This window comes from Chrysemys picta, chromosome 4 (assembly GCF_011386835.1).
Source record: "Chrysemys picta bellii isolate R12L10 chromosome 4, ASM1138683v2, whole genome shotgun sequence".
NCBI lineage: Eukaryota > Metazoa > Chordata > Testudines > Emydidae > Chrysemys > Chrysemys picta.
The window spans coordinates 81,370,273-81,395,603 of record NC_088794.1 but is presented as its reverse complement, the minus strand read 5'-3'; the positions used below and the strand labels follow the sequence as shown (position 1 = coordinate 81,395,603).

Here is a 25,331-nt window from a genome sequence, read left to right as displayed (position 1 = left end):
ATAGTGGATCACAAACTAAATATGAGCAAACACTGTAATGGTATTGCAAAAAAAAGCAAACATCATTCTGGGATGCATTAGGAAGAGCATTGTAAGCCAGACATGAGAGGTAATCCTCTACTGAGCACTGATAGGGCCTCTTCTGAAGTAGTGTGTCCAGTTCAGGGCACCACACTTCAGGAAATGTGGACGAATTGGAGAAAGTCCAGAGGAGAGCAACAAAAATAATTAGAGTTCTAGAAAACATGACCTACAAGGAAAGATTGAAAAAATAGGATTTGTTTAATCTGAAAAAGAGAAACTGAGGGGAGACAGTCTTCAAGTTTGTAAAAAGTTGTTATAAAAAGGAAGATGAAGGACAAAAAGTAATGGTCTTAAATTGCAGTGAGGGCGATTTAGGTTAGATATTAGGAAAAACTTCCTGTCAGGGTGGTTAAGCACTGGAACAAATGACCTGGGGAGGTTATGGAATCTCTGCCATTGGAGATTTTTAAGAAAAGGTTAGACAAACACCTGTCAGGGATGACCTAGATAATACTTAGTCCTGCCATGAGTGCAGGGGACTGGACTAGATAACCTCTTGAGGTCCCTTCTAGTCCTACATTCCTGTGATTCTAGCCCTTTAAAGAGAGGATATGAAGATTTCAGCAAGAACATAAGAATGGCCATACTGGGTCAGACCAACAGTCCATCTAGCCTACTATCCTGTCTTCTGACAGTGGCCAGTGCCAGGTGCTTCGGAGGGAATGAACTGAACAGGTAATCATCAAGTGATCCATCCCCTGTTGCCTAAGGGGAGAATGGGGGGAGATGACAACTGCACAACAGGGGCAGGGAGGACAGAAAAAGGGAAGCAAAAAAGAAGAGACAAGAGGAACATGTGGGTGAGATTAGAGAGAGTGAGAAGACAAGATGGAAAAAAGAAAAGTTATTTTATCTGAGAGAGAGAAAGGGACACAAATGAAGAGGAGAAAGCTAAGAGAATAAATAAATGGGGGAAGGAGAGAGAACAACCATTACAGAGGAAAAGAATGGAGGGAATTTAATAAAAAAAAAAAAAAAGATGAAAGAAAGTGATAAATGGGAAAACCAAAGGGGAATAAGCCTGGAAAAGCAACATTTAGTATTTGCTATTGTATTATCCCTGTTCCTCCACATGCTGACAGACTCCACTCTGGAAAAGGCACAGCCAGAGGATGTCCTTTCCAGGTTTGAATCATATTCTTTGTGCTGTAAGCAGAGAGCTGTGTTTTTTGTTTCAATCACAACTCCAGGCCAGGCAGGGCCTTCCCCTCCATCTGCTAAATTTCAAGACCCAATTTGGGCCAAAGGGACCCACCCTTCACAATAGAGCAAGAAATTAAGGGGAAGAAGGGAGGACTCCGAAAGCAAAGGAGATGGGTTGCTCCTCCAGACACCAAGAATTCTAGCTGCCACATGTTAGGCACCCAGAGATCCAGACACCAACTGACAAGAACAAACTTTCCTGCTGTTTATAGTGTTTTGGATGTTAGCTACTCAGGTTCTATTGCCAGCTACAGACTCTGGCTATTATAAGCAGAGTAATGGGTGGTTGTTTTGGCTACTACTTACTTCCCTTCCCCCCCCCCCCCACCTTAACAACTGTGTTCTTTTTAGTTTTTTTCCTCCCTTGGGAATCACTCTCTCCAGTGTGCACACTGACTATCTCTTGGTGCAGGGTCCCACAGCCTTTTCCCTTCATCTGCCTGTATCTAGAGAGGAACATCAATTATTGGGTCTGTCCCCATCTTAGTGGATTAGCACAATGTTCTGGCTCAGTTTCCCCCATGCACACACTTCTTATGGTGGGTTGACCATTCAGAAAAACTCCTTGCATGCTAGACCATTAAGTGCAGCTGACTTTTTTTTTTTTTTTTTTTTTAAGTTTTAGGAACAAATTAGAGAGACTTCCAGCAGGTGCAGATACTGCCAGTTTTGCTAGCAAAGCCACTTTCCTTCTTCATTGTACAAAGGAGCAGAATTTAACTCTCAAATGCATCATTAAAACTGCTCCTAGGGGTAATTACCTATAAGCCCTTTCAATAAAAGCATCTGAGGCCTTTCACTGTTCAACAGCCGTGGCCACAATTCCAACATTTATCCACTGCTGACTTCATTTGTGGGTGGGGACAGATTTTCTTCATGTCCATGCCCAGATTTCTCTGATGATTAGACTCCTGTCTCCAAGAGATTTCCACATGTCCTCAGAAACGCTGTATGTGAGGTTCTAATGTCCTGTTCTCGTCCTTCAGCAGCCTAACTTTTCACCCTGGTGGGTATTAAGTCAAGGTCCTTTGCCATCTAGTAGGCAGACCTGGTAGGCTTCACCATGACCTACATAGTCACACGTATCTGCATGGTCCCTCCTAGGAAATCCCCGAGGACATGGGCCCACTTCTATCACTGTAAATGCTCCACCTTGTCTTGGAGCCTCAGTTCTATCCTTCGTAACCCTCCATCAAGGTCCTTATGTATTTTTCTCAGGTTTGGTTTTAAATGATTAAATGGATGACACTATTTAAATGTCAAAGTGGCATCTCAATGGAGGAAACCTTAATAATCCAGGCGGCTATGTTAAAATGACTTTAGTTGATTCCACTCTCTTCTCAGCCCCTTGGGACAAGCTAAAGGGAAACTCTCAGATCATAAATGAAGCCACAAGACTCACAAAGGAAATAGTGTGGGAGACAATACAAATGGGCCCCTTTGCTACCAGTACCATGTTTGGGAATTCCCCACCTGGCTGGAAGGAACATTGGAACCCAGTGCAGATAATTAAGCTAACAGAGCACTACAAAAGTACAAACTACAATTTTGCATGTCGGAGTTGAGTGGCCAAGATTTAGAAGACAAAACAATATGCCCTTGCCATGAGGCTGGCAGCGTCAGCTATTCTTGGCCAGACCAATCATTTTTAAAGGCGAGAGGGGTAAGATCAGGATTCAGGAACCCCTTGCTCTCCTCCAGTAAAACACTGAACAGAAAACCAAAGTGACAGAGTAAATAAGGAAAGATATGCACCAAATTTTTGATTGCATCTCAGCCCTCTGCCAGCTCCCATTAGAGGAGGATCTTCCTCATTTCCCACAGGGTCACATCCCCTTTGGTGGGATTCCAGGGAAAGGCATGCCCCACTCCATGTAGTCCAAGGGTTCTCCTGGAGGTGTTAAGTGATGGTAGTTGACCCTCCTCTACTGAACATGTGCTTCCATTTCCTGGCTGGCAGTTAAAACTTTAGACCAGAAATGGAAATTAGTAAACAATGGCTGCCACAGTTTTCTGTATATCAAAAGCCCTTTTTGTCTGGTCATTTGAAACTTGCCTGACCTTTACCCCCATGTGCTGTGGTTGACCTGCTTCCTTTGGGTACTGAATCGAGCCCCTGTGTTGCATTATACAGTTCTTCGCTATGTAAAACAATACAATTGTGAATATACTAGGCAGTGTCCTGCTCTGATGGGGACCATTTCAGTTGCCTTCCCTCCCACCCACCCTGCAGGCTCCGTCAGTCTCTAGTGCAACTCATTGCACTTTGCTCCTGATCAATGTCTGTGCAGGTTGCTCTGGGAGAAGGTCGGTGTGGCGTAGCGTAGTGCACAGCACCTCAAAGTTCCCGCCCCTGAAGTACAATCCATTTGGTCATTCATATATTACAACCCTTTTTTGTTTCCATTTTGCTAAAAAAAATAAAGTTTTTTTCCCCCTCTTTTTTTCGGTCTTTCTTCCAAGTACATAGGAGCATCGCAGTTGCTCAGGGGGCACCTCCTACTGGATCCCTCGAAAGAGACACATTGCAAAGATCATGGCAAACAGCTGGAAAGAGATGAGAAAGAGAAGGACAACCAAAACACAGCCATCAGCCACATCTTACAGAACAATGAAAAACCCTTACTGAGGCCTACGGCTGCCCTGACTTAATATAGACTGAATGAGAAGGGGGAGCTTTCCCCACGCGAACCAGGGAGAAAGAGAAGGCAAGGCATTGCTTACCCAAGCCTGGGAGAGAAAAGGGTTTTAGCAGAGAAGAGGCTGCACTCCTTTCCACCCTGCCCATTACTTTAAACCCTATTCCCACCCACTATCAACAAATACACCCGAGTGGATGATGGCTACCACAGCAACCTGGGCTCTTTCCAAATTGTCTGCAAGTGTTCTGGGTAGGGTACACTGCTAATCTGCAGGGCTCCCACTGCCCACTCTGCACCCTCCCCTGCTCCCACTGCTGCAATGGAGCTCACTCTCCAGCCAGGGGGAGGAATGCTTTGCTATTCCCAGTAGTTGCTGCTCCCTTCAGCAGGAAGGCAAGCCACCCTCACTCCCTGAAACTCCCCTCTAGAGATCCAAGTGCATCAGCCCCACCCACATTGCCAGTGTATCAGGAAACCACACGCCAGAGCCTCTGTGACCGTGCCCCAAAATAGCGTCATGTTTAAGTAGGGGTGACTTTCTGATGGAACCCTGGCTCAGCTTGTGTCTACCTCAAAGAGCCAAATACAGATGCTTTCTATAATGGAGATACATGCAGTGTTGCCAACTCTCATGATTTTGTCACGAGTCTCATGATAATTATTTTTTTCCTTAAAGTCCCAGCTCTTGGAGTCAAGTGGATATGTAATGATTTCTGCCTTCATTCCTAAAGAGAAAGCAAGTTTCTAGCCTTCGTGACTGTGAAGAAAGCTTCAAAATGTGACCCCAGTTCACCATAAAGGCTCAAAAAGCAGAAGGCAAATAAAAAGAACACCAGATCTATTGTTTTTATATGATTTTAGAGCCAATCTCATGATTTTTGGTAAGCCTCCTCATGATTTTTGAACATTTGGGGTTGGCAATACTGTATATGTTCATAATCTCAGGCCACTATAGTTTCAAACTCTAAATAGATGCCCCTTAAAAAGGCACAGTTTGAAACATATTAATCAAAATGTGCTTCTAGTTATCCCCTGGGAACACATGGTTGTGTTATTATCCTCTCCTCCAATGGGCTGTGACACTCACTCATTTCATCTTGTTTTAAGCACTATGGGGCAGGGACCATCTCTTTTATGGAAACACACAACAGGGCCTGATGGGGGCCTCTGGGTACTACTGGGAAAAATGCTGGATTTCTTAAAGCCTCTGCTTCTTATGGGCCTGTAATTTTATACCAGGCCTAACACCAGATGGCAGTGCAGGCTTGTATGACAAGGGATTTCTCTGTCCTGCATGCAGACGGACAGGAAATCGAGCCCTTACTTACTAGTTACTCTGAACTATAATCTCCCTGCATTTTGATAGGGAAGGGTCCTGTTGAAAGGCGAATGTGCAGCTCCTGTTCATTCTACTGGCTGCACTTGTATAGATACTGCATTTTTAGCACATTAACTGCTCCGGTACCTCAATGGCCAAGACGCCAATGGCGAGAGCTCCTGCAAGGTACACATAGGTCTCGAAGGAGTTCAGGATCACAGTGTAACAGCCCTAGGAAAGAATACACCATTGTGAAAAACAGATAAGCAACAACCCCTTTTGTTCTATAGACATTTGCTTATGGCCCTTGTTTGTGTACCTGATGCATGTCAGACCCAGAAACCAGATACATGACCTCCAATCAACAGACAGTGAATAACTGAGACCCACTTCGTGGGGCCTTTAGGGAGGATGGCCCCTGGAGGCTGAGGCTGCAGTTGATGAGAGATGGGCTTGGCTAACCGAGCCATAACCCACTGCTAACCAACACTGGCCATAGCCTTCAGCAAGGCAGATAAGAGTAGCACTGGAGAAGCCTTCACTCTGCAGCAAGGATAGGACAGGTTGAGATGGAAGGATGGACAAAACCAGATAGAACAAGACTGGGGGGCTCCCATTATTGAGGCTGGTTTCATTGAGGCTTCATTTTACTGCAGGGGGTAGAGGAAGGGACCATGAGTCAAGGTTCCTGGATTCTATTCCAAGTTTAGGCAATAATTCACTGGGCATCCTGGAGCCAGTCACTGTCTCTCTTCCTTAGTTTCCCTATCTGTAACACTGGTCAAATCCTACTTACCTAGCATTCTCCTAGGAGAATTAATGCTTGTTAAGAGCTTTGAGATCCTTGCATAAATGGGAACACTGAAGTGCAAAGTAAATCTTATCATCCTAAAAGTTATCTATTGTCATTCATATTAATTATTATTAATATGGGAAGCACCCGTAAAAGCTCCAGTAGAGAGAAGAACTCTTCTGGGAGGCACCAATTTATCCAAATCTCAGTTGTGCTAGTCCACAAAATCCCCCAACAAACTAGCAAATTTCTGCAAATGGGTTGTGTGAAAAGAAACAGACACATCAGCGTCTGTTCTATAGAAACATCCATACCTCCTACCGAACATTTCCCTGAGACACATACACAAATGTACACTCACGTGTGCACTCATCCATGGATACATACCCTCTCAGTACACCCACCCTGCAAGCACAGCCTCTCTCCCTCTCCATGCGCGCGCACAGACGGACTCCTGGGCTGTTATAATCACCTCATTTTTATCTTCAGAAATGGAAAAAAATGAATCAGTGGCCTTACTGAGCATATCATTGATTCTGGTCTCAACCAGACCTTTCACAATAAAGGGATGATGGAAAGGTCATCTGGGTGAAGAAAAATGAAAAAATCTCAAACACCCATGGGGAGCGCATTGCAAGCAAAACTGCTGCATGTCCTTATCAAGGGAAACTGCAATGAGCCATAGCTGGGCAAAGACACTCGCAGGTCAAAGACTGGGGACAGTGGATGGAGTGCACACCTGCATTTATAGAGTGCTTCCTCATGCATTGCTGTATCTGACAGCGCTCTACAAGGGCTCAAGTGCTTTATTAAGTCTTTTGGCTAAAGGGCAGGGAACATCCTTTCTAGTGGCAAATAGCCTACAGTGTGCTAATTGAGAGATCTTTCTCCCTTCTGGAGATAGGGGCAAAGTCTTCCACCATCCTCCCATTTCAGTATCCCTTACTTTCAAGGGCCTCTTATTGTAGTGACCTTGCCTACCACCTGCTGTGGCTCTTTCCAGAGTCCATCAATGGTGCTTCCCTACATTGGCCAAAAGAGCTATTCTGCAAGCCCCAGAATGAGACCTCTGCAATGCGACAGTACGAGGCACTGTCAGGAAACCACTGGACCACTCCATCCTACTGGCCTTTGGATGGTGTTCTATACACATTAGTTGTTCAGAGACCTTGGAGCCAAAAGATGCATCTATACAGGGAGAATTAGAACGGGTTTATCAGCAGCAGGGCAAGTGCCAGTGTAAACAGGGCTCAGGTGCTTTTACCACTGTATCATATTTCCTCAGCCTGGACTGTACTGATTTTTACACTGCAGCTAGTACCAGTGGCAGCTACACTATTGCAGGAGTTATTATGCTACTGGCGGTAACTTTTCTAGAGCAGACAAGACCCTGTGGACAGTTCTTGCCTGACTTCCAGCTCAGTTTGGCAGAACTAAGCATCCAATCTTTTGGGTGCTTATTCAAACACAACTCCAACTTTAACCTCAGGGTCTCCCGTAGCCAGGGATGCTGGAACAATTTGTATAGTGGGGGTGCTGACAGCCATTGAACCAAACTGTAAACCCTCTATATGATGGAAACCACTTCAAACCAGGGGGTGTGGCAGCACCCCCAGCTCTAGCACCTATCCCGGTAGCCCCCTTTGAACTGCCCCTGCTGCACAGTAGGTTCAGCATGCCAAGAAAACTTTTCAACACAAACTAGGCCAGCATCCGCCTAGCAGCTCTGCTCGCCAAGAACTTGACTTTGGTCCAGGAATGTCTGAGCTCAAACAACATTCAAAGAACTTCCCTCATCCTTTACTGGTTAGGATTATTTCTGACAGTTGTCTAATGTGCTCTTTCTCCAGCCCATATGTTGCAATCACACACACAGAGAAACAAAAATCTCCCTTTCCAAAGGACTGAGATGGGAACTTATGGACTCAATATGCTCCAGTGACACCACAAACAGAAATGCAACAATAGGAAGAGAGACATTTTTGTTGTCCTCTTTAGCCCTGTTTGTCAAGATTTATGTCTTTTCCCCCCACGAGTGTTTGTTGCTTCTCTCTCTCCCTTGTGTGCTTGAGGCAATCAGATCTGGCAGAAGCAGTGTTGCAGCGTCTGCTACGATCTCTCACCCAGAGTGCCCCTGCCAATGTTTTCCAGCTCCCAGACTGGGGAACAGCTTACAGACTGGTTCTAAACTCATCTGCAATCTGTTGTCAAGTGCTGGAAATGGAACCAGTGCTGCTTAGAAGAGGGAGATGAGGCAGCAGTATTGCATACAGTTCAATTGTCCCATTAATTCTGGGTGAAACCCTTCAAGAGCCAGCCAAAGTACAAGTCTGTTTTGCTGAAAGTTTTTTGAAACATGAGGGCTTTGGGTAAGTGTAGGGTCAGGGCCGGCTCCAGTGTTTTTGCTGTCCCAAGCGGCGGGAAAAAAAAAAAGGATAAAGCCGCGATCGGCGGCAGCTCTACCGCTTCGTTCTTCGGCGGCAATTCGGCAGCAGGTCTTTCCCTCCAAGAGGGACTGAGGGACCCGCTGCCGAAGAGCCAGACGTGCCGCACATCTCCATTGGCCGCCCCAAGCACCTGCTTCCTTCGCTGGTGCCGGCCCTGTGTAGGGTGCATATTTCTGTAGGGGGCGGGGACGGAGTAGGGAGTCTGGATTTGGTTAACCAGGAGGTTCAGTTAAGTGTAGGCCAGAAAAAAGTGACATTATACTGAATGTCCTTGTTAAAAATTGGGCTGATGGAAAGTGCTGGACTGAGAGCCCGGGAGACTGAAATAGTCTATCTCCAGAACCAGAATGATAAGGGCACAGCAATGCAAGCTTCTCTCCCCCCACTCCGCCAACGTGCCTATCTCCTGCCTTGGAGGGACCATCACTAGTGGTGAGAGGGCACTTGAATCTCCATCGCCCATTCAATCTTCACCTCTCTGTTGAAAGGGCCAATAAGTGACAATAGGTTCAGATTGTAGACGTAGTTTCTTTGTGATTGACATTCCCCTGGTAGGAACGAGACTCACAAAACTCATTCCAAACCTGGGTCACTAAACAGCCAATAGATGGCAATGACACTGAGTCACTAATGACCTTGGTTGGGTTTGTATTTAACTTCTGGGTGTCTTGCTATCTATGCAAAAAGAGCAATGCCTTATTCTGCATCATGTTCAAGAGCACTGATTTGGGGGTTATTTTTAAACATATAACTACATAAATGGCCCTTTCCTGAGTTTTGTGACCCATCATACTCCGTGCAATGTAAATAGCAATAACAATGAGAGATGGTGAAAGAATCAAAGACAAGAGGGACAAGAATCGAGTTTTCAGCTGCAGATTTAAGGCTGGAAAATGCAACAAAAAGTTACATAATCCTTTGACATCAACTCTCTTCATCCATTAGATTTGGGGAAATATGCAAATTGCTATTAATGACACAAAGTCATGCTGCTGCAGCATATTTAAAGCCCACGTAGTGAAAGGACACTGTCAAAACAAGACCCGGGTGGTACATTGATACCAAGAGCTGGCAGGCAGTGTAAATGCATTATTTAGGCAGTTAGGAATGTTTAAGGACTGAGTTATGGTCACCATGACAGGGACCCATAAACCCTATCAGCTCCCACATAGTCTGTTTAAAGCTCCTGGTGATGCACTCGTCAGCCCCGGAATGATTTCCCCTTACCTGTCGGTTCTGGTACATGTCTCTCCCCATGAGGCAGTCCTCCTTGCTGACAAATGCCCCATCCCGGCTCTGGAGCTCTCGCTGGCAACAAGCTTCCGGGACCACATCATCTGAATGGAGGAGTCGGAAATGAGGAGTTTTTTCAAAATCTTCCGGCCCATTCACTCCACAGCAGCCAAACTAGGGAGGGACACAGGAAGGACAGAAATCCATAAGTTCCACATTGTCACTTCTGAAAGGAAGCACCACAAATCCTTTCAAAGTGATGATTTTGTGGGGTGTGAAGGGTCGGGGTTCAGTGAAGGGAGAGTGAGGGCAATGTGGCTGCATTTGTGTTTTGATCCTGGCACATCTTTCATCCACTGATCTCAAACCACTTTATAAAGTATCATTATCCCCATTTTACAGATGGGGGCACAGACACAGAGATTAAGGGCCTGATCCAAAGCCCACTGGGAGTCTTGCTGTTGACTTCGATGGGCTTTGGATCATGTCCAAAGCGACATGCTCAAGATCACTGAGTGAATCAGTAGCAGAGCACAGAATACAATCCAGGCTCCTTATTTCCCAGTCCTCCCTGTGGCTGATATCCAAGATGCTGCTGGTTCTTCCCATGCCAGCTCTAATGCACTAGATGATTCACTGAAGGGCCACTGCAAGTACTCAAGTGATTCGCTGCATCTACCACCTTTCAGGCTGCAAAAAGTTTAAACATTTCATGCATAAAATGTAACCTTCTTCTTTACATTCCTGAATCAGCATTAAGGGCAGCTCTCTTCTTTAATTTTAAAACTGAATTGAAAGCTGTGGAGACTGATGTCATTTATTTATCTGCTGAACAGGCACAGCATGAGTTGTACTAATGCAAACTTTACACACACACACACACACACACACACACACACACACACACACACACACACACACACACACACACCTTACTTCCTGCAACTGGAGAAGAGAGTGGGGGACAACTTCTAGTAAAGGAGAGGGGAATTCAGACTATACAGCAATCCTCGACTTCCCTGCTGAGCATCCCAATTAAGATGGCCAGTACTTCCATACTAGTAATTAGACTATAAGCCACCTGAAGAAGAGCTCTGTGTAGTTCAAAAGCTTATCTCTCCCACCAACAGAAGGTGGTCCAATAAATGATATTACCTCATCCATCTTGTCTCTCTAATATCCTGGGACCAATACGGCTACAACAACATTGCAAACTATCAGCCACCAACTCATTTCACCAGGGCCATTACAAAACCACAAGATAGTAACAACTTTTGGCCATAGCTGACCTAACCTGTATTTGAAGCAGAATCCTAGAGGTGAAAGGGTCTATAGCAATGGCCCATCCCCTGTACCATCCAGCTAGCTGACTGTCTCCAACACTGTACTCTCCCCCTTCTGCGGGCAGCTCAAATACTACGTCACTTTTAGCAAGGGAGGTGTTGCTGATAGAATTTTAATCTAACTCCTAATTGATAAATACAATCCAGATTGGTTTGTATGCAGCAATGTACACTTCACAGCAGGCAAGCATAGGCTGCAGCACTGGGGCAATGCTTCCCTTTATATTAGTGACATAGCTAGCTGCCACCAGGAGATCCAGGAGCAAACAAGCTTACTGTGATCATAACCGAGTTCCAGGTGGAAGAGAAGACATCGGTCTCATTGTTCCCCTGATAGTGCTTCTTTAGCTCCTTGGTGAAGAATTCTCTAGTCAGCTGAAATACACAGAACACAGATTATTGCCAGCACCTCAATTCAAAGTATTCTGGTGAATGCTATTATTCATTACAAATTAAAGTGTAGATACAAGATCCTGTGCAGTTAGCGCCTGACAGATTAAACTAAAATTATTTTATAAACTAGGGACTCCCTGCTTTGGTGCATGGACATTAGCTCTGCATCCTTTTAGGGTGAACAATGCATCTGCTGCCCAATTAGAAACTAAGGGCCCGATGTGAGGTGGTGGTGCTTAGCACCTCCTTAAAGGTGCTGAACACCCGCAACTCCCATTGGCTTCAGTGGGAGTTAACAATGCTTACCAACTTCCAGCAGGCTCTTGCAGGATCAGGCTATAACAGATCTGCCCTTCAATTCAAACCACAACTATAGGCAGGTATGAAGATGAAGCCTGCAAGGGATTAAGAGCCTAATGCAGTGGTGGGCAGCCTGCGGCCTGTCCGGGTAATCCGCTGGCGGGCTGCAGCTCCCAGTAGCCACAGTTCGCCATTCCCAGCCATTGGGAGCTGTGGGAAGCAGCAGCCAGCGTGTCCCTGTGGCCCACGCTGCTTCCCGCAGCTTCTATTGGCTGGGAACAGCGAACCGCAGCCACTGGGAGCTGCGGGTAGCCGTGCCGGTGGACAGTCAATGTAAACACTGTCTTGCGGCCCGCCAGCAGATTACCCTGACGGGCCGCGTGCAGCCCGCAGGCCGAGATTGCCCACCACTGGCCTAATGCAATGCCCCATGAAGTAATTTGGTTTCTTTACATTGACTTGTGTGGTGGCTGGATCAAGCCCTAAAAGAGTTCATGCTTTGTGTGGAAAGCCCATTACATGTGCAGGGTTTAGATGACACCATGTGCATGTTGTGTGCAATGGCTGGACAGTTGTGCATGTGGGAGGGTCTTTATGCCTGAAGATACTGATTAGCATGTGAGGATTTTGCACCCAGTGCTCCCTACATTGTGCATTCTTCTGCATCTTCAGTTTTACAGTGAGTGGCCATGCTTTTATAAAATGTAGAGGAGACACTGCCATCTATAAAATGCTGACTGCACCTTAGCATTATCCATGGTGAATGGCACTTGTTCGCTAAAACCAGCAGGACTTGTTTAGAATTAAAAGTTAAAAATTGATTTCTACATATATTTTTAAGTTAACATTCTCTTTTAATTTTTTTTATACGTGGAGCTATTTAAAAGAGCTTCATATAACAAAGGTCTAAAAGGGACACTAAGACAGATCTGAAAAGCCACATAAACATAGCAGTTAAATCTACCAGACCTTAGACAATTCATCTCTGAAAGACACGATTCTCCTCTCATTTACACCAGTATAATCTCCATTTACTTCAGTGGAATTACTCCAGATTTTTTCCAGTGTGCATGAGATCAGAAGGACACCCTAATATTGTACCTTCTGTGAACAAAGATGGATATAAATCCATGTAATAAAAAGGAAAGAGTCACTGCCAACTTTTACAGTTGATATTAGAAAAAGGATTTCTTTGTCTATTGTACTAACAATGATCCAGAAAGAAAGAATTTTAAAAATCCACTTTGCATTTCCACCATTTATGTTTATTTTTTACATTTCCTTCAGCTTGGACAATGAAAATCAATGAAATCAGGTTTATTTTTGTTTATCGTAAAACAGAAAAAATATAATAATAATTTCCCTCAAAGTATCTGTTAAAAGAACAACAACAACAGAGACCTTGAAACAATCAAATCCTATGTTTACTGTTCCTCAGAAAAGATGTGATAACTAAAAATAAAGTTTTAACAGTCTGGTTAAACTGAAAACTCTGAGGCAATTTTATAGTCCTGCTGTCATTTCATAATAAAAACTTTAAGGGATCCTTTTTGCACCATTAAGTCTTGTCTTCACTCTCTCTCTCTCTCTCTAAGACCTCAATCCTGCATTGTGATCCACACAGGCAAGATCTCTCTGTCAGCCCAGAGCTCCACTGATATCAACAGGGCTCACATAGGTACAGCTGTCTGACCCCGCCTCATATACTACAGGATCAGGGCCCAAGACTGTAAGCCCTTTGGGAAAGGGACCACTTTGTTTTGTGCACTATTCTATCCCACAAAATGCATTGTGGATGTGAAACAAGCAATTGTAAATATAATAAATAAAAATAGCAAAAGTCAGTTTGCTTTCAGGTTCTAAGTGATGCAATGCGGGAGTTCCAAACACTGTAGGGGTGTGTGTATTTCTTTAAAAATCAATTGTTTCCACTGGAACTTTATTACAAAACTTAATAGAAACTTTAAGTGAAATTCTCACCCCACTTAAGTCAGTGGGAATTTTTCCATTGTCTTCAATGTGGCTAGAGTTTCACCTTTATTTTTGTTCCGGGACAGGTTCTGTACAGGCCAGTTTTAAAAATCTAAATTATGAACCAAAATATAAGTTGACTCTGAGTAACATTTTCTAAAACTTAAGAGTCCCATTGACTTTCTTTGAACTGTGGGCTCCACAAGATGGGATTCCAAGGGCGACTTTGCTGCCTAATTGCCACTTTAGGCACCAAAGTCTAACACTGAGGTGCCACTGTCATTCACAAAAACCGTGCTCTGCTGCTGTCTAACTCTATAGGCATCTAAATGTCTGCCATTAAAATTCCAAGGTGCCTAAGTTTTGGCAGCTGGGCTGTGCCCAGTCAGTCCTGACACCACCCAGCAGCTTGGAGCCTAACTTATGCCTAAACTCCAGCACAATTCACCAACTAGGCGTTCCCCTGCCTGTCTCTCCTGTAGTGCTTGATCTGGTAGGCATGCTGTCAGCAGAGCTAACCCCTCACCAAATAACCAGGAGGAGGAGGAAGTGGTGGTATCACCCCCCAATCCACTTTAGTCCTGTGGTTAGAGCATGCACCCAGGATGTGGGAAGCTCAGGTTTAACTCCCCATTCCCTCTGCCTGATGTGGAGCAGGAATTTAAACTTGGGTCTCCCCCATTCCTAAGAGTGCCCCCCTAACCACTGGGCGACAGGGTACTCTGGTGCAGGTCCCAGTCTCTCCTGTTGAAGCTGCTCCTCTGTGGATAAACCAATATTCATTGGGCCAGATAAAGAATGATTCTGCAGCCCAGTTGTTAGGGCTTCATGTAAGAGGCGTGAGGACCAGCTTCCAGTCCCCCTGCTTCAATTACTATGTAATTATTTGCACTACTTGAACAGCTTCAACAGGAAAAATGGAGAGAAGTCTCAACATTGCAGCATCTAAGTCCCCCTTGTCAGGGCTGGCTCCAGGTTTTTTGCCGCCTCAAGCAAAACAAATGTTGGCTGCCCCCCTGGGCTCTCTCCCCTGCCCACCTGCACCCTCCTTCCGCCGCAGCCCTGGGTCACTGGTAACTCGCTCCCATGGCAGGTCATTCAGCAGGAATTTTAGATGTGCACAGAACACAGGCAGGATTGGTTCCCATATGGTTACAGAACTGCAGTAAAGTGGAACAATTTTCAACTTGTGTGACTGGAGGATATCTGGATGCATATTATAAGACTGTCCTACATAAATGAAGAAAAGTTGAGGTGCCTTTATTATTCTTTTGTTCCTCTTTCTTTCTTTCTATGGGGAATTTGCCAATGCAATATCACTGTCTTCCTTTTAAACAAACTAACAAACAAAAGGCAATGGCTGTTGAAAATAGCAATTCCAGTCCTAATAACCACTGGGAAGCATTTCTTGCTCAATTTTATCCTACTTTTTCTACAGCAAGTTACAGTGGATCAGTATATTTGATTTGGGAGAAATGAAGTAACAGCTGCCCAAACTGAGCTTGAGCACTCCTGAATTTTGAGGTGTTCAAATCTGGAAGGCAGGTGCGGGGGTGGGGAGGGGGCTGTGGCTCTGTGGGGGAGCACGGCACCATGTATGCAGCAGTGTGTCTGGTGCTGCGTGGAGCCAGACATGCTGGTCTGAGTGGCACGGTAAGGGGGCTGGGGGGTTGGATGGGGCGGAGGTTTGGGGGGGTGCAGTCAGGGGTAGGGAGAAGTGGGGGTTAGATGGGTCAGGGGTTTGGGGGGCAGTCAGGGGACAGGCAGCAGTTGGATAGGCATGGGAGTCCCGGGGGTTTGTCAGGGGACAGGTAGGGGGTGGGGTCCTAGGGGGGAAGTTGTGGGGGGGGGTCCTCAGGAGGGGGCAGTTGGGGACGAGAAGGGAGGCTTAGACAGGGGGTGGGATCCTGGGGGGCAGGAGGGGGTGGATGGGTTGGGGTTTCTGTGGGGGGCAGTCGGAGGGAATGGATGGTGGCAGGGTGGGGCTACCCTCCCTCCCTGTGGAGTGTCCTATTTTTTGAATGTTCAAATACTGTATCCCTATCTTCACAGTGCAGCTCTCCATTCACTGCAGCATGAGGTCTCAGCTACCTCCCTCCCTCCCCCTCTTTCCTGTTGGTAGCGGCCAAGGGAATGCTGGGAAATGCAGTTCTTTCCCTGCTCCAGGGCTGGCTCTATAGGGAGCTAACCAAGGAACTACAACTCCCAGGGCCCCCTGTTGGTGCTCAGCTCCCATGCTGGATCCCTGCCGGCCCTGCAAATGGGCTGCCCCAAGCACATGCTTGCTTTGCTGGTGCCTAGAGCCGCCCCTGCTCCTTGTGAATCCCACCCCTGGACTTGGGCTAAGACACTTATGTGTTTTCAAAAATCTGAATGCCACCAATGACACAGGATAGGGATTTTCCCTTGAGAAACCAGCACATTGGGAATTGCTGGGTTAGAAGGTGCAAAAACATATGCTCAGCATTCTGCTTGCCTTCCCTTCTGCATAATTTACCCACCCAGGCGCTTATCCTTTGGAGACAGCAGCACAGGCTTTTTATGGAGGCTTGTCTGTTTCTTAAGTGCAGACTTTGAAACTAATATTACAGTTGGTAATAATCCCAATTGGCTGCTTTTGGCTAGGTCTGAAACAAGAGAGTCATTTGAATATAAAGTGAAACCTTTATTTTGACAGGAGTGATCCCAGAGGAAATTGTTCAGGAGTTTGTGTGTGATTTTTATGAGGCTTGGCCTAAAACAAAGCCCAAAGCTAGAACAGGGGCATGTTTTCCAGAAAAATAACTAATTCCTCTTTGTGGCTGTTAAACTGCAGTTTGTCCCAAACATCTGAAGTTCAGATAAATGTTAAATATGGGATTCCATGAGCTACTTTCTTCTTTAAATAAATACATAAAAAATAATAAACAGAATAAATGCAGCAAGATATTCCCTACCCCATATTCATTTCCCCCTTTGTCCGAGGCTAATAAAGGAGCCAATGAGGTTTCTGTACATTGGAGTATGATACCATGAGCTATTCAGATGGGAACAAAGGCCCTAACAACAACATATCTCTCTTACATAGTGCTTTTCATTCATGGATCTCAAGGTGCTTTACACAGGAAGGTAAGCATCATTTTTCAATTGGAGGGAGCTGAGGCACCAAGAGCTGAAGTGTCTTGCCCACGGTCAAACAGCAGGACAGTGGCAGGGCAGGGAATAGAACCTAGGAATCCTGACTCCTAGTCTAGTGCCTTATCCACTAGCCCACACTGCCCCAGTGCACTGCCTTTTTGCCCAACGAGGGAATTTGCTGACTCTCTAATATGGGTGCTAATATATTATTGCTAAACACAAACACACCTTGCAGAGAATGAAAGAAGCTCCATGTGGAGCTGTTACCCACAACACACTAAACCCTGTCTTTACAACAACAACAAAAAAGTCAAGGATTCCATCAGTGTTCCTCCCACCAAGGCCTTGGAGGAGAACAGAAGGAGCAGGTCTTATGCCCAAGACAAGTCACCTTTGGTTTGGGCTGTGTTTCTGTCTTGATATATTGTTCATAGAAGGAACTGATCATCGTACAGAGTGACATAACCAGCATCTAGATGAAACAGAGTGCTGCATCTTCACAAACCTCCTACCCACCCCTGCCCCCCCACGGAAACTTTGAGGCTACCTGGAACAGGTGAGGGCAACAAATCTCATTACTGATTGCTATGCATTTCAGCAGCCACTTCAAAGCCCCCTTCTTGTCTCACAGGCCATGTCTTTCTCTATCCTCTCCCCTCCTTTAGCCCCAGTTCATTCTCTGTCTAGTTCACACAGTTCTCATTGCTGGTGAGGCGAGAGCCGTCCCTGCCACTCCTGCTACCTGGAACACCCCTCCTTTCTCCCCACCTCACTGACTCTTCATCTCATTTCAAATCTCAGCAGAAAACAACTCTTTCCTCCCTTGTCTTTGATTCTTTTCCTCCCTCTGCTATTAACTATTTAACACTATAACTGTATTATTTAACTCAGTCGAGTGTTCTGGGAGCTAGTTTGCAGGCAAGATGCTATACAAGATAAAGTTGTATTGCACCCTGTCTGGAAAGTGAGCAGTTGGAGTCTATCCATTACTTCTGTGTCACTGAATGCACCTAGAGACTGTGTTCATACAGAGTAGTACGCTGACTACAACAGCATCGCACAACTGAAGGAGTTTCCAAGAAAAGCCACTTGCTTACATCTGCATTCCACATTGCAGTGTGGAAAGTAACCACATTGCTGCTTCTCAGGATAACATTTTAACCACTTGTCTCTGAAATGAGTTATTTTAACAACAATGACCGTCACTCCTACATCTCTACCACCATGTATGGGTTGTCCCATCATTTGTACATGCTTCAGTACTAGAGGAGAGAAAAGGTGTCCGAGCACCATCTTATAGAAATGGTTCAAATACTTACTTACTCCAGACATAGATTCAAACAGAGATCAAGCCTTGTCCCTCTGGCAGGCAGGTTGTCAAGCCACCCAGCCTTGGGCTAACCCATAGACCATTGGTTCTCAACCTCTCAGACTATTGTACCCCTCTCAGGAGTCTGATTTGTCTTGCGTACCCCCAAGTTTCACCTCACTTAAAAACTATTTGCTTACAAGATCAGACATAAAAATACAAAAGTGTCACAGCCACTAGTACTGAAAAATTGCTCATTTCTTTCTCATTTTTACCATATAATTATAAAATAAAATGATTGGAATATAAATATACCTACATTTCACTGTATAGAGCAGGATAAACAAGTGATTGTCTGAATGAAATTTTAGTTTGTACTGACTTTGCTAGTGTTTTCTATGTAGCCTGCTGTGAAACTAGGCAAATATCTAGTTGAGTAGATGCACCCCCTGGAAGACCTCTGCATACCCCCAGGAGTATATGTACTCCTGGTTGAGAACCACTGCCACAGACAATAGCAAATGAATCACAAAATTCCCAAACCACAGCATACACAAGGTGGGGCTGTTTAAAAAAGTACAGCAGAAAAATAGGCTTCGTTGAGAAGAAGCCTGAGGAGGGAACTGTGACAGACCCAGCCCAGTGGGGTATAGGAGTCTGGTAGAGGGCACATATACTGGTCACTGGATGAGTAGTTTTCTGTTCCCTGAGTGACCAGAGCAGGGGCTGTACTAGAGTAATCAGGAACCTGCTAGAACCAGTTAAGGCAGGCAGGCTAATTAGGATACCTGGAGCCAATTAAGAAGAAGCTTCTAGAATCAATTAAGGCAGGCTAATCAGGGGACCTGGGTTTTAAAAAGGAGCTCACCCCAGTTTGTGGTGGGAGTGTGAGGAGCTGGGAGCAAGAGGTGCAAGGAGCTGAGAGTGAGTGATGCTTCTTGAGGACTGAGGAGCACAAGTGTTATCAGACATCAGGAGGAAGGTCCTGTGGTGCGAATAAGGAAGGTGTTTGGAGGAGGCCATGGGGAAGTAGCCCAGGGAGTTGTAGCTGTCACGCAGCTGTTACAGGAGGCGCTATAGACAGCTGCAGTCCACAGGGCCCTGGGCTGGAACCTGGAGTAGAGGGTGGGCCCGGGTTCCCCCCAAACCTCCCAATTGACCTGGACTGTGGGTTCTTCCAGAGGGGAAGGTCTCTAGGCTGTTCCCCCAACCCACATGGTGAATCTCTGAGGCAAGAAAATCCGCCAATAAGTGCAGGACCCACCAAGATAGAGGAGGAACTTTGTCACAGAACAAATGAAGAGACTGTGCAAGCTGGGTTTAACACATGTACAGCTGTCTCCTGTGACTCAGTGTCTGTGAATGGGCAATGGGTAGAATTTCTAAAGTTCTCCACAACTTCTTGTTCCTAAACTACTAACTTGCCTGCAGTAGGAGATGTCCACCTCTAGAAACTATAGATTTTCTAAAAGATTTTTCATGCCTCAGCTGGCCATTTTGATGGGGGTTTCATCTGGTTCTTGTTACTTCATAGACAGATTTTAACACAATAACCCAATTCAAAGCCAATGCTTTCTGAAAAAAACAGTTAATGGGCTGATCTTGCAAGGTAGTGAGTATCCTCAACTTCCGATGGCTGCACTGGTACCTGGCCAGATTGAGCCCTAGAGGAATACAGACATGCTGACAAGCCACAGTAGGGGGCTGCTCACCCAGTGACTCCCACTGACAATAATAAATTACATATGCACAGCCAGAATCCACAGCGCTAAGAATCTGCTGCTGAGGTCAGTGGGAGCTTTTCCTGAATGAGGACGGCTGGATCAGACCCCCACTGGGCCTGATTCTTCTCTCACTAACCCCTGTAAACTGGGACTAAAACTCCACTGAGGTAATGGAATTACACTGGTGTAAGTGAAAGGAGCATCAGGCCCATATGTTTATCTAGCCTCTGTTCCAGAACTGGGTACAGTCAGTCACTGCAAGCTGTCTCCTCCTGCCCCAAGAGCCTATTCATGAATGTTTAGTTATCTGTCCCCTAGAAAGATAAACCTGGTGTCGCAATACCTGAAACTGCAGAGCAGTGTGTGTGTGGGAGGGCAGCACTTCTATGTGTGAGGCCCACTTCTTGTGCTTTCCTGGACGAATCCTCTCAAGAACTCTTACCGCAAGAGCTGTACTGACCAGACCATCCTAGACCCCCCAGGCTGTAACCTCTATTTACAGAGCTGCAACTATTCCCACTAAGGCACAGTCTCACTGTCATTCAGAATGGAGCGACCCCACTGTTTACAAAGCACTTCTTTCCCTACTGCTTAATTGTGAAGCAGGGATACAAAGACCAGCCGCTTATAACAAAAAAAAAAAAAAGAAAAAAAAATCTTCCCCTCTATCCCCACAGACCATTCTACTGTACAAATATAGTATTGTTTTGCTCTCAGCTTTCCAACTATTTCCTCTCTCTTTGGTTTATAAAACTGTTATACGAATAACAATGTAGCCTGGCTGGAGTAAATCAAATCTGCCTCATTACAAAGTCCTTCTACACTTGCTCACCCATGTGTTTCTGCTATACTCTGTATATGAGCTGAGACAAATGTACACATTTTTATTAACACATCCATTGCAGTAGTGCACAGAGGCCCCAGTCAGGAGTGGGCCTCACTATGACAGGCGCTGCATTGACAGAGTAAAAGAAGGTCCCTGGCCCCAACGGGCTTACAGTCTCAGACGAGACACAATAAATAGTTGTAACAAACAACTGGACGGGAAATGGGAAGGAAGATGAGGAACCAAACAGCAACATGAGTCTGCACAGGCCAAATAAATAAGATAAATACAAGAAGTCACCAGTGGCCGCCTGCTATTCACTATTCGTTGGCAGCTTCTCCTGGTCATCACAGTGAGTCTTGATCTGAAGAGGGACTTGAAGGGGTACAGGATTTTGCCTTTATGGACTAGTTCACAGGGGAGACAAGAAAGAAAATGCAAAGGCTCTTGGAGAGACAAATGGGTAAAGGAGACTACAATCACACGTAGGCAGAGGGCAATGCAACAGAAACACCACAGACAACTAGGGAGAGACTAAGTTGTGACGAGCCCTAGGCTATGTCTACACTACAAACGGGTCGATGTAAGGTATGTAGGCATAAAGCTGCTGCAGTTAGTATACCACTTATGTGCGTGCACACTCAGCTTCTTGCGTTGGCGCTGCATATGCTCATCAGGAGTGCTTGTATTGATGCACAGCATGGTGCATCACAGGTAGGCATCCCAGTGTGCCACCTACCATCCTATCATGCACTGTCTTGAGAAATTTAGGCAATGCACGGTAGGGCAGAAATGAGTTGTGCAGCGAGGGGGTCAAGGTCCCATCAACGCAACTTTCTCAATCCCATAATGTCATTCATAGCTCATAATTTTCACACCTTTTTTAAGATCCCACAAACCTGCGTGGCACTTCTCCCTGTCCACCATCTCTGACAGAAGCAAGAAGCTCACACAGCTCAGCACTATTGCCATGAATGGTGCACACACAGGATGAACAATCCTCCAGGATTTGCAGAGCTGCAGGAAGAACCTCAGCAATAGGGGCACAGCTATTTTTCTGAGGACAGATTGTTGCGGACATAGCAAAAAAACAATTCAAGGATGTTGGTGGAGTTCACGGAATGGCTGCAGATGGTGGAGCACAGCTGCTGGGTCTGAGAAATGACCACTGACTGGTGGGATTGCATCATAATACAGGTTTGAAGGATGAGCAGCGGCCGCAGAACTTTCATATACAACAGGCCACATTCTTAGATCGATGTGCCAAGCTCACCCTAGCATGCTAGTGCATGGACACCAGAATGAGAGCTGCACGGACACTGGAGGAGCGAGTGGTGATCACACTGTGGAAACTTGCAATGCCTGGTTGCTACCGGTCAGTGGGAAATCATTTTGGAATTGGAAAAGCCACAGTGACGACCGTTGTCATGCAAGTGTTTAGGGCCATTAATCGTCTCCTGCTATGCATGTGACTCTTGGCCAATGTGCAAGACACAGTGGATGGATTTGCAGCAATGAGGTTCCTGAAGCGTGGCAGGGTTATAGACGGCACATCCGTCCGTATTTTGGCACCAGCCCAGCTTGACACAGAGTACATCAGTAGAAAGGGCTACTTTTCTATGGTTATGTAAGCATTGGTTGATCACCAGGAACATTTCACCAATATCAGTGTGGGCTGGTCACGGAAGTGCAAGATGTTTGCATCTTCAAGAACACAGGACTGCCTGGAAAGCTGCAAGCAGGGATATTCTTCCATGACTGGTGGATTGCCATTTTGTGATGCTGAAATTCCACCAGCCTACCCCTTGCTTTCCAGGCTCGTGAAGCCATACACTGGTCACCTGGAGAGCACTAAGGAAAGGTTCAACTACCCACTCAGCAGGGTGCAGAATGACAGCTAAATGTGCTTCTTGTAGATTGAAGAGACACTGGTGTTGGATACTCTCAAGATTCAATCTCAGTGAGAAAAATATCCCAGTGGTTGTTCCCTACACAGTATCTGTAGGTAAAGGGGGGGGGAATTGCTGCTGGGGTGGAGGTGGAACGGCTGTCTGCTGAGTTTGAAGAGCCAGACACAAAGGTGAGTAGAAGATCTCAGCGTGGAACTATGCAGCAGATGGAAGCCTTGCAAAAGCACTTTACCCATCAACCACAGTAATGTGGTGTGGTGGACTGTGCCATACCTGGCCCTGAAGTTTTGGCAACTGTTAAGGATTGTGTAACGCTTGGTGTACATCTATGAATACAACAGTCTTTTAATGTACCTATGAGCTATGCGGTACTTGCTGTACATTTATAATTACTACACTGTGCTTTTCACTGAACTTATGAGTTCCGTGGTCCTCTACAATTACAAGTTCTGGGTGCTTTGAGTAGCACTAGGCATTCTGCAGGATATGTTGTGAAGTAATAAAGATGAATGTATTCATAAGAACGTAAGAACATAAGATCAAATAAAATAGAAATGTATTGTATACCAAAAACAGTGCAACAATCGTGTGCAATTAAAAAACAAGTACAATACAAACTCTAAAAAATAAATGAATGGAACAGAACTTTACAATTAGAAAGGTAGAAAACATTCCTGGCCATTTCAGTCCATTTTGGCTACACATACACCACCTGTGGCTCTCACAGGTCAGTGTATGTGAAGCTGTGGTTGCCCTTACTGTCCCCCAGCTTGGACTGGCAGGGGTAGGGATGCAGTCCCTATTGCCATGTGGAATGTTGCGGGATATAGAGAGGTGCTAAAACAGAGTTCTCCAGTCATGGCAAAGGGAGACAAACACATGACTGCTAGACCTGTAAGTCAATGAGAGCCTGCAGCATCTGTGTTTGCTGCCTAAGAAGCCTCATTTTGTCCTGGTGCATCTCCCTCTCCTGCTGGGATTCTCTCTCCTGTCTGCTCTTTCCTTCTCCATACTGTCTGCAATATTCACCCTGCTGGCCCTCTTGTTCACGCTCCAATGCAGCACTGGCTTGCAGGATCTTGCTGAATATACCCTCCCTAGTCCTCTTCTTTCTCCTCCTCATCAGGGTCAGGCATTCTGTGGGTATGGAGGGGGCACCCCAATGGCAGCAGCTACACAGACAGATGTATAATTGTATTTACAGTCACAATGGAAAATGAAAGAATTTTTGGAGCTCCCTTCCCTTATTCCCATAAGGGTTTTAAATTAGACATGCTGTAACGGGATGGCACCCACCTCTCGTGAGTGCCGGCTGGCCAGGTGCGTGTGCCTGCACTCTCTGAGTCTGCGGTGACCCCTGTTGGTGGTTTCTCAGGTGGGTTTTCAATGACTCAGCCCCCTGCCCAAGTCTCTCTCACACAGTCTGTATGTGAAACAAAACAGACCCCTTCCAGGGCATACAATCCAACTGGGGCCTATCCCAGTACCTCTCCATTGGTATCTCTGTAGCCCTCCCGGGCTCAGTCTTTAAATTGTCCTGGACCTGGTATGGGGCCATAACTGCAGGGCTTCCTTCCTGGAGACACTGTCTTCATCCACTCTGGGCCTTTCACTGACCCCCACCTCTCCAGATGGGCCACTAAACCATCTGATCCTCTTCTGGGAGTGTTTCATAATTCAGTATGCAGACCTTTCTCTGGACCTTCTCAACTCCATTCCTCAGAGCTTAAGCCACTTCCCTAGTGGCTGGGAGGGGACCCAGTCCTGCCCACTACTCTGGGTCCCAGCCCAGGGACCCTATGAATTGCAGCCACGGGCCACTGCATCCCCTTTAACTAGTCACTATGCTGCTACAGGTAACTTCTCCATGGCCCCAGCACCTTTACCCATACCATAGGGCTGAAGTCTTTTCCTCAGCCCCAGCAGCCAGCCAGGAGCTCCCTTTTGCTTTCCCCAGTCCCTGCCAGCAACTGATCTGTCTATGGTCTTGCCATTCCTTTAGCCAGCCAGAAACTCAGGCTAGGTCTACACTACCCGCCTGAATCGGCGGGTAGAAATCGACCTCTCGGGGATCGATTTATCGCGTCCCGTCGGGACGTGACAATCGATCCCCGAATCGGCGCTCTTACTCCACCAGCGGAGGTGGGAGTAAGCGCCGCCGACAGAAAGCCGCAGAAGTCAATTTTGCCGCCGTCCTCACAGCGGGGTAAGTCGGCTGCGATACGTCGAATTCAGCTACGCTATTCACGTAGCTGAATTTGCGTATCTTAAATCGACTCCCCCCTGTAGTGTAGATGTACCCTCTCTCCTCACTCCTGCAGCTCCAGACAGTAACTTCCTCTAGTACTGCAGCTCCTTTTATATGGCCCTGCTGGGCCCTGATTGGCTGCTCCCTGTAGCCTCTCTCCAATTGGCTGCATCCCTCGCAGCCACTCTAGGTAGCCTGGAAGACTTCTCTACTGCTCCATTCTGGGATGGGGTGTTGTAGGACCCTCAGTCCTCCAGCTGGGGGCCTCTGGACCTAGTTCACCCCATTACACATGCCTATTGACAGTTCAGCTTTGGATTGCCTCTGCACAGCACTGTATGCAATGGTGCCTGCCAAAGTCATAGCAATGTGGCATGGTGAAGTGTCTTACTACAGAAAAAGCAATAAGCATCCCTAGAAACCTTCAGGAGAGCATTGCAGAGTACCTCCATGAAAGTTTCATCAAGTTC

General features: G+C 46.1%; 1 protein-coding gene across 6 annotated transcripts in view; it reads right to left on the bottom strand.

Moving 5' to 3' along the window:
* Positions 1-1,827: 1,827 nt before the first annotated feature.
* TSPAN18 (tetraspanin 18) overlaps positions 1,828-25,331 on the bottom strand; it is a 190,131-nt gene continuing 166,627 nt past the window's right edge. For all 6 annotated transcript variants that reach the window (XM_024100492.3, XM_005302221.5, XM_024100494.3 and 3 more), the window contains 4 exons: positions 11,340-11,438; positions 9,715-9,894; positions 5,395-5,478; positions 1,828-3,834 (listed from right to left, as the gene is read on the bottom strand). In XM_024100492.3, coding sequence (XP_023956260.1) covers positions 3,787-3,834; positions 5,395-5,478; positions 9,715-9,894; positions 11,340-11,438 — 411 coding nt within the window. In that variant the 3' untranslated portion in view covers positions 1,828-3,786. The remainder of the gene's footprint in view (positions 3,835-5,394; positions 5,479-9,714; positions 9,895-11,339; positions 11,439-25,331) is intronic.